Raw genomic sequence first — 14,117 nt, forward strand, 5'->3', positions numbered from 1 at the left:
ATCACTAAATGATCTGTTATAAGTAGAACACTATTCAGATATAATGCTCTACTTCAGTTTACATAACAAAAAATCATTTCTTTTTATGCAAATAAATACAAATATGACATCAAAAGAAAACATTAAGAAAGCAGTAGAAAAATTCCAGGGCATTATGCTGCGGAGTTTGGCAACATTACATTTCAGTGGAATGATACAAAGAAAGATTCTAAGGTGAAGTTATTAAATTCAATTCCAATTCAATTCTGTGCATGACACAGGTACAAAGGTAATATTAAATCTGGTATGAATAGTTTGCTGAATTGTTATTTGGTTCTGCTATCTTGGCTCTGAGTAGAAATGTCAGGGAGATACTTGTGCTCATTGCATTTCATGAACTTTTGACTCCACTCTAAATATACACATTGCCAATTCAGGTACTAAACAGTAACATTCAAGTTTATTTTCTCCTCATTTTTAGTCTTCCTTAGGCTGTTTCTAGTCCAGGCTGGGTTTTTTAATCCAGGCTCTTAATGGCTTTAATTAATATTATATTTTGTGGACATCCACAGAATTGGACTGGGGGGAGTTTATAATAAATTTAATGAAATAATAATAGTCTTTCAGAGCATCAACGATTAGTGATGGGCGAACCCAACGGTGTTCGGGTTTGGCAAGTTCGGAAGAACTTTACGCAAAATTCGGCCGAACCCAAAACGAACCCGAACCCAAATGGGGAATCCCACCAAGAGATTCCAGGGGCGGAGCTTTGACATAAACATGTTTATTTTTATGTGAAAGGACCACCCTTTGCTTGCAGCACTGCTGCAGCATCCTTTTTCATAAAAATAACAATGTTTATTTTTATGTGAAGACCTTCCTTTGAAGGAGCTGGGGAATACCTCCCACAAAGAGATTCCGGAGGCGGAGCCTTGACATCACCGACAGATTGCTAAGGATGCCAAGGTGATCACTTCCTGGATTCCATGGAATCCAGGAAGTGATCACCTTGGCGTCCTTAGCAACCTGCGGTGACGTCAAAGCTCTGAACGCTGACGGCAACCCTGAACTTTGCCCGAAGTTTCAAAAAATTTCGGGTTCATGTTCGGCATACCGAACACCTCAAAATTCGGTATGGACCCGAATTGTGCGGGTTCGGTTCTCCCATCACTATCAACGATTACTACCGTGTCTTATTTTCTTGCTAGGCCTTCTTTTTGAAGGGTTCTAATTATGAACTCTGTGGCAGCACTGACTGTGGTGGCAGTGCTGTGGTGGCACTGACAACTCCACCCAGCAGTTGCCTGCTGTTGGCCCATTTCTTCTGTAACCAGTTGCCACCACTTGTATGCATTGCCCTGGCGTCCATTTTATTCTCAGATGCCTGTCGGAAGGCATCTGCAGCCAATAATACAGCTCTGTTATCAGCTGCAGATGTCTTCCGGCAGGCATCTGAAAGCAAAATGAAGGTAAGGGCAATGCGAGCAAGTGGCAGCAAGCCATTGCGGAAGAAGTAGCCACATAAGAAAGCAAGGCAGATGTTGAGGTGTGCAAAGCCTGGTAAGTAGGGCAGTTCCAACCCCCATCCCCACCCTACTTATTTTTTTACCCATGCGCCTTACCTAAAACCCTGCACCCCGGGTGGGCAGGGTCTTAATTAGGGCTAATTTTGTAGATGGGGCTTAATTTGATCGCATGCACTCAAAAACATGATAGGGTTTCTTTCCAAGGCAAGTCATCATTTTGGAAAAACATGGTAGAAAACTCTCAAATTTCTCAATGAGCATGACCAATGTCTCTGGAAATAGAATACAAATCACGGCACATCTGGAGCATACCACATGTATAGATTGTGTGGTAATAAAAATATTAAACTCCAAAATGTATGGATTATTAGACTTAAAATACTTAACATAAGGACATTAATAGAAACCTCCCTAATTCAATGAGCTATGAAAAAAGGAAGAGATACAGTATAATCAATTTTGTAAAGCTGATCTCAGCTCCATTTGGCAGACAAAACCAGAGAATCAATTCCATAAGAAGACTAAAACAATTTTTTACTGATATTGGCTATAAGAATAGAATCTTGCACATTTGATTGTAATAGCAACATTTTTGACAGGTGTTTCACAAGTTGATGGGTGCTACTGAGAGATGACAGTTGTCCATTATTGCAGGAATCAGAAATAAAGTAAATCTAAATCAGTCCCATAATGCAGACCATTGCTATCCAATTTCTTAGTTCTTGCTCTAAGTAGTACCCGTTTATCACTGAGAAGTTAACTCACCTTGGTCCACAGGTATGGCAGGGACATCCTTAGAAGATGGAGAGACACATATAATTTGGTTCCCCAGAACCTGGCCTTCTACTTCAGTGAGGTTTCCAAACACACAAATTATGCCAGGTGACAGGTCTGGAGCATCGTTCACCAGCAAGCTGAGCTATGGAAAAAAAATGAAGAGAAGAGGCATAAAATAGAAGGAAATATATACTACATTTCTTTCTATACTTCAAGAACACCACAGCAAAACATTTAAACTTTTTTATATATTATATTTCAATTGCAATTGTTTCACTGACCTAATACCAGTCACATTGGTCTAGTGGTTAAAGCACCAGGATAGATACCAGGAGACTATGAGCTCTAATCCTGTCTTGGTATGAAAGTTGGCTGGGTAGCTTTGGGTCAGTATCTCTTTCTCAGCACAACCTATTTCATAGGGTTGTTGTAGAAAAAATAGGAGATGGAAAGGATATTAGGTATGTTTGCCATCTCGAGTAATTTATAAAAATAACACAGGCAGGCTATAAATAAATACATTGAGGTGACATTTCTATCATGGCACGGAGGTACAAAGCTTACTAACTTCTTCACTTTTAATTGGAAAACTCTTGCAGGTGAATTCTTGGTTGAAATTAAAACCAAAACCAAAATGGAGGTGGATCAGTAAAATATTTCCTTGGGGCCTATCCCAACAAATGCCTCCAATCAGCATAAAGCCTTGATATACCAGGCCATTTGTGAAAAGGGTTATCCAGTAAATCTGAATTGATGTAATTTATCCATAATTACATAATTAACTTTTCCCCATCATCTGTGCCCATTTATCTCATTAGCATATACAGAATGTATTATACAGAACTTGGCATGATTTAGCTGTTTGCACCCCAAAATTAATGCCCCCAAACCCATTCACAATGGTATGCAAAAAGCTAATCAGCATTGGCTTATTAATTGACACCTCAAAGTATTGTATTTACAGCTGAAAGTTAACATGGAATAATTCAAACTTTTTTTCTATGAAATGGCTATGAAATAGGTCTTGCTTCTGAAAAAACAATGTAATCATCAAATGGAAAAGAAAATAGCTTGCTTTTTTACACTCTCAAACATCAATGAAAATAAAATATACTGTATTTTTTTTCTCCTTTTAGATTCCCTCAAAGCAGGTCTCATTTTAAAAATGTACAAATGAGAAAACTAGAATATTTGTATTAGATTAGAAGACACCAGTTCCAAAATATGCATACCAGAAAAATGGGTTCTTTTTAACAAATTACGCTCAAAGAGAAATACACCAAAACACAAAACAAAGTTAGATTACTTAAAATCTAAAAAAAACCAAATTCACAATGTTGTTGTAAATAAAGTTACTTTCAGTAATTTGAGACAGGGAATGAGATTGTTTCAATCTGTATTATAGATAGTCCTCATGTAAAAATCACAACCTCTGTTCCTAAGAAAAATATCACATGATCAGAACATCACATGATCACAGAACTGATACAATGTTAGTTGTGCTCCAGGTGTTAAGTAACTCATCCATAATCATTAAACAATACATCACACAACTTCTCCATTGACTTTGCTTGTCAAAAGCTGGCTGTGAAGCATGTAAATGGTAGGCATTAAGCAACAACTACCTGTATACAAAGCTGAGGCAGGAAATGTTAGATAAAATTACTCGAATGATACTATTCAAAACTAAAGAGAATCACATCATCTAAGCAATAGAGATGATGAACATAAGAAGCAAGCAATTACCTGCCTTGGCTACCTACCGGAAGGCTATGCTCAGAAACTGGGATGCTGCTAGGCTGCACAATGACACTCATACACTGGTTGATGCTGGCTGCAAATCGGAAAGGTTCATTAGCTCTCTCGCATTTGTCCTTCCGTGAACATCTGAAAGCATATATAAGGGTACATCCAAAGTTATTTGTATAGTCTAATATTCTCCTTCTACTGGTAACTGTCTCTCCATAATACTAGAAAAATGAAAACATTTATGGAACAAAACAACAATCTGTTTTGTTGTTTGTTTCATTTTGTTTTGTACATATGTATGTTGTATTTTCAATGTTTTGTTTTTGTATGTTTTGTTTTTAATGTAAATAAATCAATAACCATTATTTTATATAAAAAAGAAAACATTGATGGAACAATTGCTCTTCTACCAGGTCTTCATGATATACTCTGGATTTCTTCTAGGGATTAATCTCATTTTTGTGACCAGTAGGTAGGAGAGATTGTAGAGTGCATTTAGTTGTAATGGAAGCTTCTTAGCAATGTCTTCTTTACAATGTCTTTCACTGTTTACTTGCTTTCTTAGTTTTATATAATCATTCCTAACCACATGTTATTTTAGATACTTTTACAAAGTTAAAGGGATTAGTCACATCTGGCTTTAGTTTCAAACAAGGGAAAGTGCTTTCAAATAAAACAGTAATGGCTCAGCTATAAAAAAAACAAAAACAAATGAACAACCCCCCCCCCCCAAAGCAGAGCATTAAAAGAAAGAAAACAGGAATAGTCAGTAGAATCAGATTTTTTTTTTAAAAAAAAATGTGCCAGCTTTTTCTTTAGAGTTTAATCAGGGTGTGCTTATTGAGAGGAAAGGTTTCAAAACATCAAAGTTAAGTAATAATTATTTTTATATTGTACATGCCATGTCTCAAACATACATGGATTTTCACTGCTGGGTAGAACTTTCTAGAATATCAGCTAGAATATGTGACTTCATTAAAGACCTTTGCTTCCAGCAGGTTGATGACTTGCATGTTTTTCTAGTTCTATGGAAATAAAGTGGCACCTCTCCAGATTCAAATAGATTCTGTTAAATTTGTAGGGCAGGAGTGGGCAGCCTATCCCACTTTTTGCAATTCCTCCGAACATCATATTGCTGAAACAGCCACCTTCCAGATAGCACAAACCATAAAGCAAGTATTATAAAATAGGTCTCTTCAATCCTATCTCTGTCATCCTTCCCCTTTTGTCTTCAAAAGAAAAGAAGAAGTTGTGGCTCTGCCAATCCAATGATATAAACATTCTGCTTTTACCAAAATAAACACACATGGACCCACATGCAAAAATGTTACCTTCCTCCAGTGAAGAGAAATCCAATTGTGTAGTACATAAATGTGTCTTTATGAACTTGTATCCCGATCTGATACATGAATTATACTTATTTTCAATAGAGAGAATAGATGCAAAGGAATCAACTGATTCTAGGGCTTTTAGGCTCTAAGGCAGTTATTCTCTAAAGGCTTTGGCACACTTACCTGGGAACAGATTTTCCAGAGAGATAATCACATTTTGAAAGATTATCCCTGTTGAAGCTTAAACTGGATCATTACCACACTCTGCAGACTTTGGACATTAATTGCTTGAAAACAAGTTCCCAGGCATGAAACTGAATAGATACAATTGGGATCTTGCCTACAAGTGGCCAATCATCATTCCTAAACATTTGATCCACTAGTCACACTTTAAAAAAAAAGAATTGAAAGCAGTGCACCAGCTACCTTTTAATTAAAAAGCAAATTTCTGGTTAATCAAACTCCTTCTCATAAAGGTGAAGCCCAGATTTCTTCCCTCCACTTTGAAGGCATTAGAGTCACACCTGAATCACCCAGGTGCTGTCTTTACCACATGGCCTCCTTGATTAGAAGCCATCCCACATCACAAGCTGAGTTATGAGCTCTGCAGCTGGCAAGCGTTGGACACCTGGCTCATCACCAAAGTCATTTCATTGCAGAAAGACCCCAGAGAGGGCTTAAATTCTGCAAATCTATCAAGGTAAAGAAAAATGTAGAGGAAAGGCTAATCCCTCTTCCTTCTTTCCATTTCCTTCATTATGAGAGGTTAAGAGGTCACTACATTCATGAAAGCACAACTCTGAGAAACTGCTAGGAGAATGCTACCCAATCAGCCCTATGGAGCAGGATATAAAGTAATGTACTGTATATGGTGAGGCTAGACAGGAAGAACCAAACACAGTATTAGGTGATGAATGATACTGTCACAAAAAGAGAGAGCTAAGAGGCGGTAAAAAAAGGAAAGTGGGTGGTGAGAAGGTTCCAATTAAGTTATGATACATAACACATATCAGGGGTCTGAATGCTTTCTTTTGATATTTATAAAATGTTGGCTTATTATATAAAATATTTCTGCTTCATTAAATCTGATATATACTGCTCAGAAAAATAAAGGGAACACTCAAATAACACATCCTAGATCTGAATGAATGAAATATTCTCATGGAATACTTTGTTCTGTACAAAGTTGAATATGCACAACAGCATGTGAAATTGATTGTCAATCAGTGTTGCTTCCTAAGTGGACAGTTTGATTTCACAGAAGTTTGATTTACTTGAAGTTATATTGTGTTGTTTAAGTGTTCCCTTTATTTTTTTGAGCAGTGTATATGCAGAGGTGAAATGATACCAATTCGGAGCAGTTCATCTCAACTTGTAGTGAAAAAATGCTATCAGTTTGGGTGAACCAGTATGATCAGCTGTGTGACAATCAGCTGTGCTGCACCATCTATATTAGCTAGAAAGCAGGATTTCCTAAATCATGCAGCACAGCTGATTCCCCCTCTTGCTATTCTACCTGCTTTGCAGACTCTCATGGCTTCAAAATTCTCCTTTTTCAGTGCTGCACAGTAGTACCTGTGGTGCATGTGCATCTGTGCACAAAGTGTGTGCAAAATGCACAGAAAGTGCGCATGAAATTAATTAATAGGTTGAGCATGTTCTTTTGGATTGTTATATATGTTGAGATTGGTCTTTGGCGTCATACGAATTTTTTTGCATGGGTATACTATGTATTCATACAATGGCAATAAAGTATTTATTTTTATTTTATTTTTTATTTATTTTATTTAGTAGTAGACTTCAGAGGATTTAACCCCTGCATCTATGCTTAATTATATAAATATACCCAGTGGCAATATCATAGCTATAAGTAAAAAGTGACAATACTTAAATAAGTAAGTAAGTAAGTAAGTAAGTAAGTAAGTAAGTAAGTAAGTAAGTAAGTAAGTAAGTAAATAATTTTATTGATTTTTTAAAATTGCAGCAATAGGACAGTATTAAGGCAGTACTACCACTGTTATTTCCTTAACCATTAAATTTTAAAGAATCATGTTCCTTTTAAGGTTTAATGTACTAGTATCCTACACTTGGACCTATACAATACCTTTCAGCCTTTATTCAGTAGGTATTGCTTAAGTTGGAAATAACCTTATAATTGCATCCTTTTATTGAAATGCTTCTCTGGTTCTCAGTCTTTATCAATTTGCAAAACAGATGCAATGTTGTTGGCTATAGCTAGTCTGCATTTTTGGAAATGCTTATAAAGGTCAGCTAACCATTTTGTAGATGAAATATTGGTAATTTTTAAGTAACTTTACTCATTTTAGCAGTTCATTTGATCTTGTTTCCTCTTTGCAGGATGCAATGTGGGCTGTGAGGAGACTATTAAACAAGTAAAATAAGTCTCTAAAGGGCTTAGATTTGTAGAAGCAGAGAGATCACCATTTTGTCCAACCACAGTTAAGAACCTTCAAACAAATGTTAGGTTCACATATTTCCTCTTAATCACTTTTGGAAATTGCTTTTTAATTGCTTTTAAGATATTAGGAACCTTCAGAAAGGCAAGTTTTATCATACTTGGAATGTCTCCTTCCATCCTTTTTTGAAAGATGTTTTTAGGTACTGAAAGGATTATTTTGAAATAAAAACAACCCACGGATGATTAGAACATTGATATTGGAGAGTTATACATTGATTTAAGGGTGAGACAAAGTTGAATTAAGACTTTGAAATTAATTATAAGTATTCCTCTTTGGGTTATTTTAAATGTTACATAAAATATGAAAAACTTGAAATTAATTATAACAAAACTTCTCATGGGAAAATATTGATTAGAGAAAAACATGATAAGAGGGGATTTTGAAGGTTTGACTCTACAGGGAACCAGAAAGAATAAAATTATAATTAAAGAAGAAGAGACCAACTAATGCAGAGTAGAACAAAATGCTATTGTGAAAGACTTCAAGGATATTTGGGAACAACCCATGCACAAATTTGTCAAAATTATCTTCTACAATAAAAATGGGACTTAAGGAGATTATGGAAGAAGAACAGATTTCACTGGACAAAACAGTCTAACAATGATTTGCATGCAGATATAAAAAAAACATGCTACAAAAATGATATGGAATAAGATTTTACTGTTCTATTTCAAGGTTACTGATATGCACAAAGAAAGTAGTTTAGAAGCAGAAATATTTACTGCAGTTTAGTTGGATAATAACAACCAAGAATGTAATTCAAATGTCTAGTAAAGAATGTTCACCTGAAGTGAATCAAATACAGTCCAAGAAGCAATAGCAAAGCTCAGAGATGTTTCCAAAGTCAGAGTTGCCAAATCAGGTAGGCCAAGAGGCAAGGATCACAAACAATAATAGGAACACAACTGATTAGCTAAACAGTTGTCTCCAATAAGGACTGCAAGCACAGGGATCTAATTAAATCTGTCTGCAACCAGCTGGCTACAATTAGTCATGCCTTGTCCACTGTTTCACAAGAAAGGTCAATGATGACCATTGCTCTGCTTGTTTCTCCATGTGCTTAGACCTGGGGCTTTTCATTTCACTGCTCCAGTAAACAAGAGCAGTGCAATAACATCAGATTCAAGGTCAGAGTTACATTCTGAATTCTAACTTATAACAATTACACTGGATCAGCGGTGACTTACTCCCAGTTTGGACCAGTTCTTAGAAGTGGGAGGCTCCACCCCCCCACTCAGGATGCTTCTGTGCAGAAGTGTCATAGGTGCATGTGCAAATTGGTAGAAAAAGTATTTACATCCCACCACTGCACTGGATTTATAAATAAAACCAGTTTATGTCTTAATATTTAAATGGAATATACAGTAAGATGACTTGGATAACCTTTTTGTTTTGGATTTAAAAGAGAGACTTGTTAAAGTTTTGAAGGAGTTTTGAGAAGAGACAAGGCAATAAAAGAAATCAAGGACGTGGACATTAATCTTAATTAATTAAAATAAAGGTTGTTAAAAACAAAGGAATACAAAGTTGGGTTATTTGATCATGGTTAAAACACATGAAAGATGATTTTTGGTGACTCTTTGGATGACCAGGACTGAATGCTGAGGATTTATAGGTGTTTATAAATAAAAAAATGAGATATGCTAAGAATATATTTTACTGTATTTTTAGAAAAAGTGATAATTATGTTAAAAGTATAGTTATGTAACAATTTACTGAGTCCAGTGTTTTTCCTTTTCAGCAATCTGCCTCAAAATCTATATTGACTATACTTCAATTCTGGGTAGATCCCAAATACCACTTGAACTATCTTCACTAATCAAGTGGCCTTCAGGTATACTGGACCTCTTCCCATAACTACTAGCTAACACAACTCATGGAACCTGAAGTCCAATGAAAAAGACTGAATCGTAGCCCTTAGCACATTTTTCTGAAGACAATTGTTTGTATATTACAAAAGGTGCTATGCTCCCCCTCCCTGCCCCTTGAAGAAGATGAAGATATTTTGCTTTTCATCCAAGAATCTTCAACAGATCTGGCTCGATGGGTGGGGAAAGGGAAAAATTAGTTCTGATAATTATAACACTGAGATTTTGTTTTTCACCTATTGCTGAGCCCATATTTAATGAAAAGGATGCAGCCTACAAAAGTGTACTGCTCCCTCTATCTTCCTTTTGGTATAGCTAGATTCAGTCTCAGATAAAGCATCTACATTAGTAGACTTGCTGACTGCTCAACAAAGAATCTTAATCTTCCCATGACAAACTTGCTTCAGATGAAGTGTCAAGAATAGATAATAAAAACTGGAATATTTATTACTAAAACCCCATTTGCTCTGACTTAAAAATATCATTTGGTGATTGAGGGAGGAGGAGAGGGACCACTATTTTTCCTTTGGTAAGAGTCCCAGAAATATCTTGCAAAAGATCTTCTACTTGAATAAAAAAACAAAATATAAATGCAGCTCAGGAAAAGAATTATTGTGCTTTAAGTGAATCTGTGAGATTGCTCTAAACTCGAGTCCTTGGGTGGAGTGTTTATCTCATTGACTTGCTCAATGCCTCTTCTTTTTTCATCATACTATTTATGGCAACTGCCTTAACAGAGATAAATAGCTCTGCAGACAATGTTAGATATAGAAATCACAGGATGGAGATTCTTTAGCTGTGACATAAGAACACGAGGAACAAAACTTGCACCCCCTTTGAATTTTAAGGCAAAGGTTTACATCATATATTACCTTTTAGGTGTTGGACACTTTGTACATAATGCACCTAATTGCAACTGCTTAAACCAAATGCGCCTTTTCTTGCAACTTCATGCTCCAGTGAGAGCTCCAAAAGAGAGACAAAATTTAAGGGAATGCTGAAAGGTGCTATGTATTTCTGCCATACCAAATCCAAAATACTGTCCACTGCCTTTCAATTTAACTGAGAAATTTAGCCTCCCAGGATGAAAAAGCAATGTTACTAGTGAAACACCATTTATGAGCTTGCACAGATGTAGATTGTTTCGTACAGCTGTACATAGCAAGGATTTGCATAGCCACCACTGATTGGCTAGCGGCAGGAGAAATAAACTTCTGTCAGTGGCTGGATGGGTTACAAGGCAAGCCCTTAAAAGCAGCTTCCCTGCAGCCAGCTGGCAGTTCGTATTGCAATCCAGCTAAGTGCAATAAAGGTGCTGAATTGTTCCTACATCTCATCTCTTCATTCCCGTACAATGTAACATAGATGGGACCAAGATTAGAAGTGTTCTTGATTATTTGCTCAAAACAAATCAAAATAAACATTTACGGTATCCTGCTCTGGAAACACTCGGAAGAAATCTAAAATTTGTGATGGGATGCATGAAAGCCTGAACAACTGGAGGCTCTTCACTTTGAGGCAAGATCTGTCAGAGGAAAATGAAATAAATCATAGAGCATTTCATGAGTGCAAATATGTTTATAAAAATAGGCACTCTTCTATATAGAAACACTGTATATCTCACATCACTCAGGTTGAAATAACTGGGAAAGAGAAAACAATTGTGTGTGTGTGTGTGACCAGGAGGAATACATATTATATTTATGTCCTTTTATGATTGTAGTGCACATACAGTAGGTCACATAAGTGAATACATCCCCTCACATTATTTAAATATTTAAGTATATATTTTGATGTGACACACAGAAGAAACAATACTTGACTACAGTGTAAAGTAGTGAGTATACAGCTTGTATAAGTGTAAATGTGCTTTCCCCTCAAAATAATGCTACACACAGCCATTAATGTCTAAACTTCTAGCAACAAAAGTGAGTATACCCAGTGTGTCAATACTTTGTGTGGTCAACATTATTTTCCAGCACTGCTTAACTCTCTTGGGCATAGACTTCATCAGAGCTTCACAGGTTGCCACTGGAGTCCTCTTCTCATTTTTTCAGATCCTCAGAGAGTTCATTTACATGAGGTGCCATGTTGAACTTCCAGTGATCGACATAAGAGAATGAATAGAATAGAATAGAGTAGAGTAGAGTAGATTAGAATAGAATTCTTTATTGACCAAGTGTGATTGGACACACAAGGAATTTGTCTTTGGTGCCTTGGCTCTCAGTGTACATAAAAGAAAATATACATTTGTCAAGAATCATGAGGTACAACACTTAATGATTGTCATAGGGGTCAAATAAGCAACGAAGAAACAATCAATATTAATAAAAAACTTAATATTAATAAAAATCTTTAAAATCTTAATTTAACACACCAGTCTTTACACCTGAGACCTTGTACCTGCAACGAATCACATGACTCCAGGGAGGGAAAATGGCTATTTGGGTCCCATTTGGACGTTATCACTTAGGGGTATACTCAATTTTGTTGCCAGCAGTTTAGACGTTAATGACTGTGTGTTGCGTTATTTTGAGGGGAGAGCACATTTACACTGTTATACAAGCTGTATAATCAGTACTTTACATTGTAGTCAAGTGTCAATTCTTCAGTGTTGTCACATCAAAAAATTTATTTAAATATTTACAAAATGTGAGGGGGTATACTCACTTTTGTAACATACTGTATATCAGAAATATCAAGGTGATTTAGGTAGAAAGGCTAAATTGGTGAGATCATTGTTGCTCGGACAATGCCCACTTGGGGACTCCTTTCACGTCCGGCAAAAAATGAAACCTCACCCACCATGGCTTACTAACCTCCAACCCACAATCCCAACCATGCAAATCACATGCTCTTCCTTATATAATAAATAATTGCTAATTCTGATCTTCCAACTAGTCTCACAGAATCTTAGCAACAGGAATTTTGCAAAATCTCAAGAAATGTCAGTTCTAAAAATCTAGATCTTTCCCTTCAAGGAGGCATTTAAGCAAATATACAAACTATAATACCCTCTTTAATAAGCTTTGAACATTTTAAGAGTTAAAGAAGAAGAATGTAGGGGGGGGGGAAATGTGTTGGGTTTTTCTTTCTGCTCAGTTTTAATTAGGTAATTTATTATTTATTTATTAATCTGATTTATATGCCACCCAACTCCCGAAGGACTCTGGGTGGCTTACAACAAGAATATCATCTAAAATCAATGTAAACATCATTTTAAACTCCTTAATAAAATCATTCACACTTTTTGTGGCCAGATCTGGGAGGTATATTATTTACTCAATGGCCCCAGGCCTGCCCGCAGAGCCAGGTCTTTAAGGCTTTCTGGAAGACCAGTAGGGTGGGGGCAGTATGGCTCTCAGGAGGTACTTGGTTCCAGAGAGACTGTGTTGCCACAGAGAAGACCCTCCCCATGGCCCTGCCAACCGGCACTGCTTAGCCAATTAAATCTGGAGAAGACCAACTCTTTGGGCCCTTATCGGTCACTGGGAACTAAGTTTTAAAAGATGGTCCTGCAGATAGTCTGGCCTTAAGTCATGTAGGACTTTATAGGTAATAACCAACATCTTAAATTGCATCCAAAGACTGTCTGGAAGCCAGTGCAGCTTGTGGAGGGTTGGTGTGATATGGGTGTACCTGGGTGCATTCATAACCGCTCATGTGGCTGTGTTCTGGACTAATTGAAATCTCTGAACGCATTTCAAGGATAGCCCCATGTAGAGCACATTACAATAGTAAAGTCATGAGATAATAAGGGAATGAGTGACCATGAGAAGAGCCTTGTGATCCAGATAGGGTCGCAATTGGAGCACCAGGTGAACCTGTGCAAAGGTGCCCCTAGCCACAGCTGAGAGATGATGATTGCGTCTCAGCTGAGGGTCTAGAAGGACACCCAAATTGCGGACCAGTTCTGAGGGGGATAATTGTTTCCCACCCAGATCTCAGGACGGATAGGTGGTATGGTCCTTCGTAGGTAATATGGTCTTGTTGGAATTGAGCTTGAGTCTGTTAACTCCCATCCAGATCCTCACAGTCTCCAGGCACTAGCACATCACATCTATCACTTCACTGTACTGACATGGGTGGAGATGTACAACTGGATATCATCCGCATATTGCTGATACCTCACCCTGTGCCATTGGATACCTCACCCAGTGGCTTCATGTAAATATTAAATAGGAGCGGAGAGAGCCCTGAGCCTTGTGATACCTCACAAAGGAAGGGCCTAGGCAGTGAAGGGCTACCAAAATTTTTACTACCACACTGTGGGCGTGGCTTATGCAGGATGCCCTGCATATTCTTTCAACATCTTTCAATGCAAATTGGGTGCTCTGGGGTGGAACTCTATTTTTGCTACCCCACTGCGTTCTCCCTTGTCCTGGTAGTAGCCCACCCCTGGGCCTA

The 14,117-nt window shown here is 37.2% G+C and overlaps 1 protein-coding gene across 2 annotated transcripts in view; it reads right to left on the reverse strand.

The window, feature by feature from the left end:
• PLXNA2 (plexin A2) overlaps positions 1-14,117 on the reverse strand; it is a 545,151-nt gene that overhangs the window by 212,886 nt on the left and 318,148 nt on the right. For both annotated transcript variants that reach the window (XM_070745594.1, XM_070745595.1), the window contains 2 exons: positions 4,046-4,169; positions 2,271-2,424 (listed from right to left, as the gene is read on the reverse strand). In XM_070745594.1, the coding sequence (XP_070601695.1) occupies positions 2,271-2,424; positions 4,046-4,169 (278 nt within the window). The remainder of the gene's footprint in view (positions 1-2,270; positions 2,425-4,045; positions 4,170-14,117) is intronic.

This window comes from Erythrolamprus reginae, chromosome 3 (genome assembly GCF_031021105.1).
Source record: "Erythrolamprus reginae isolate rEryReg1 chromosome 3, rEryReg1.hap1, whole genome shotgun sequence".
NCBI lineage: Eukaryota > Metazoa > Chordata > Lepidosauria > Squamata > Dipsadidae > Erythrolamprus > Erythrolamprus reginae.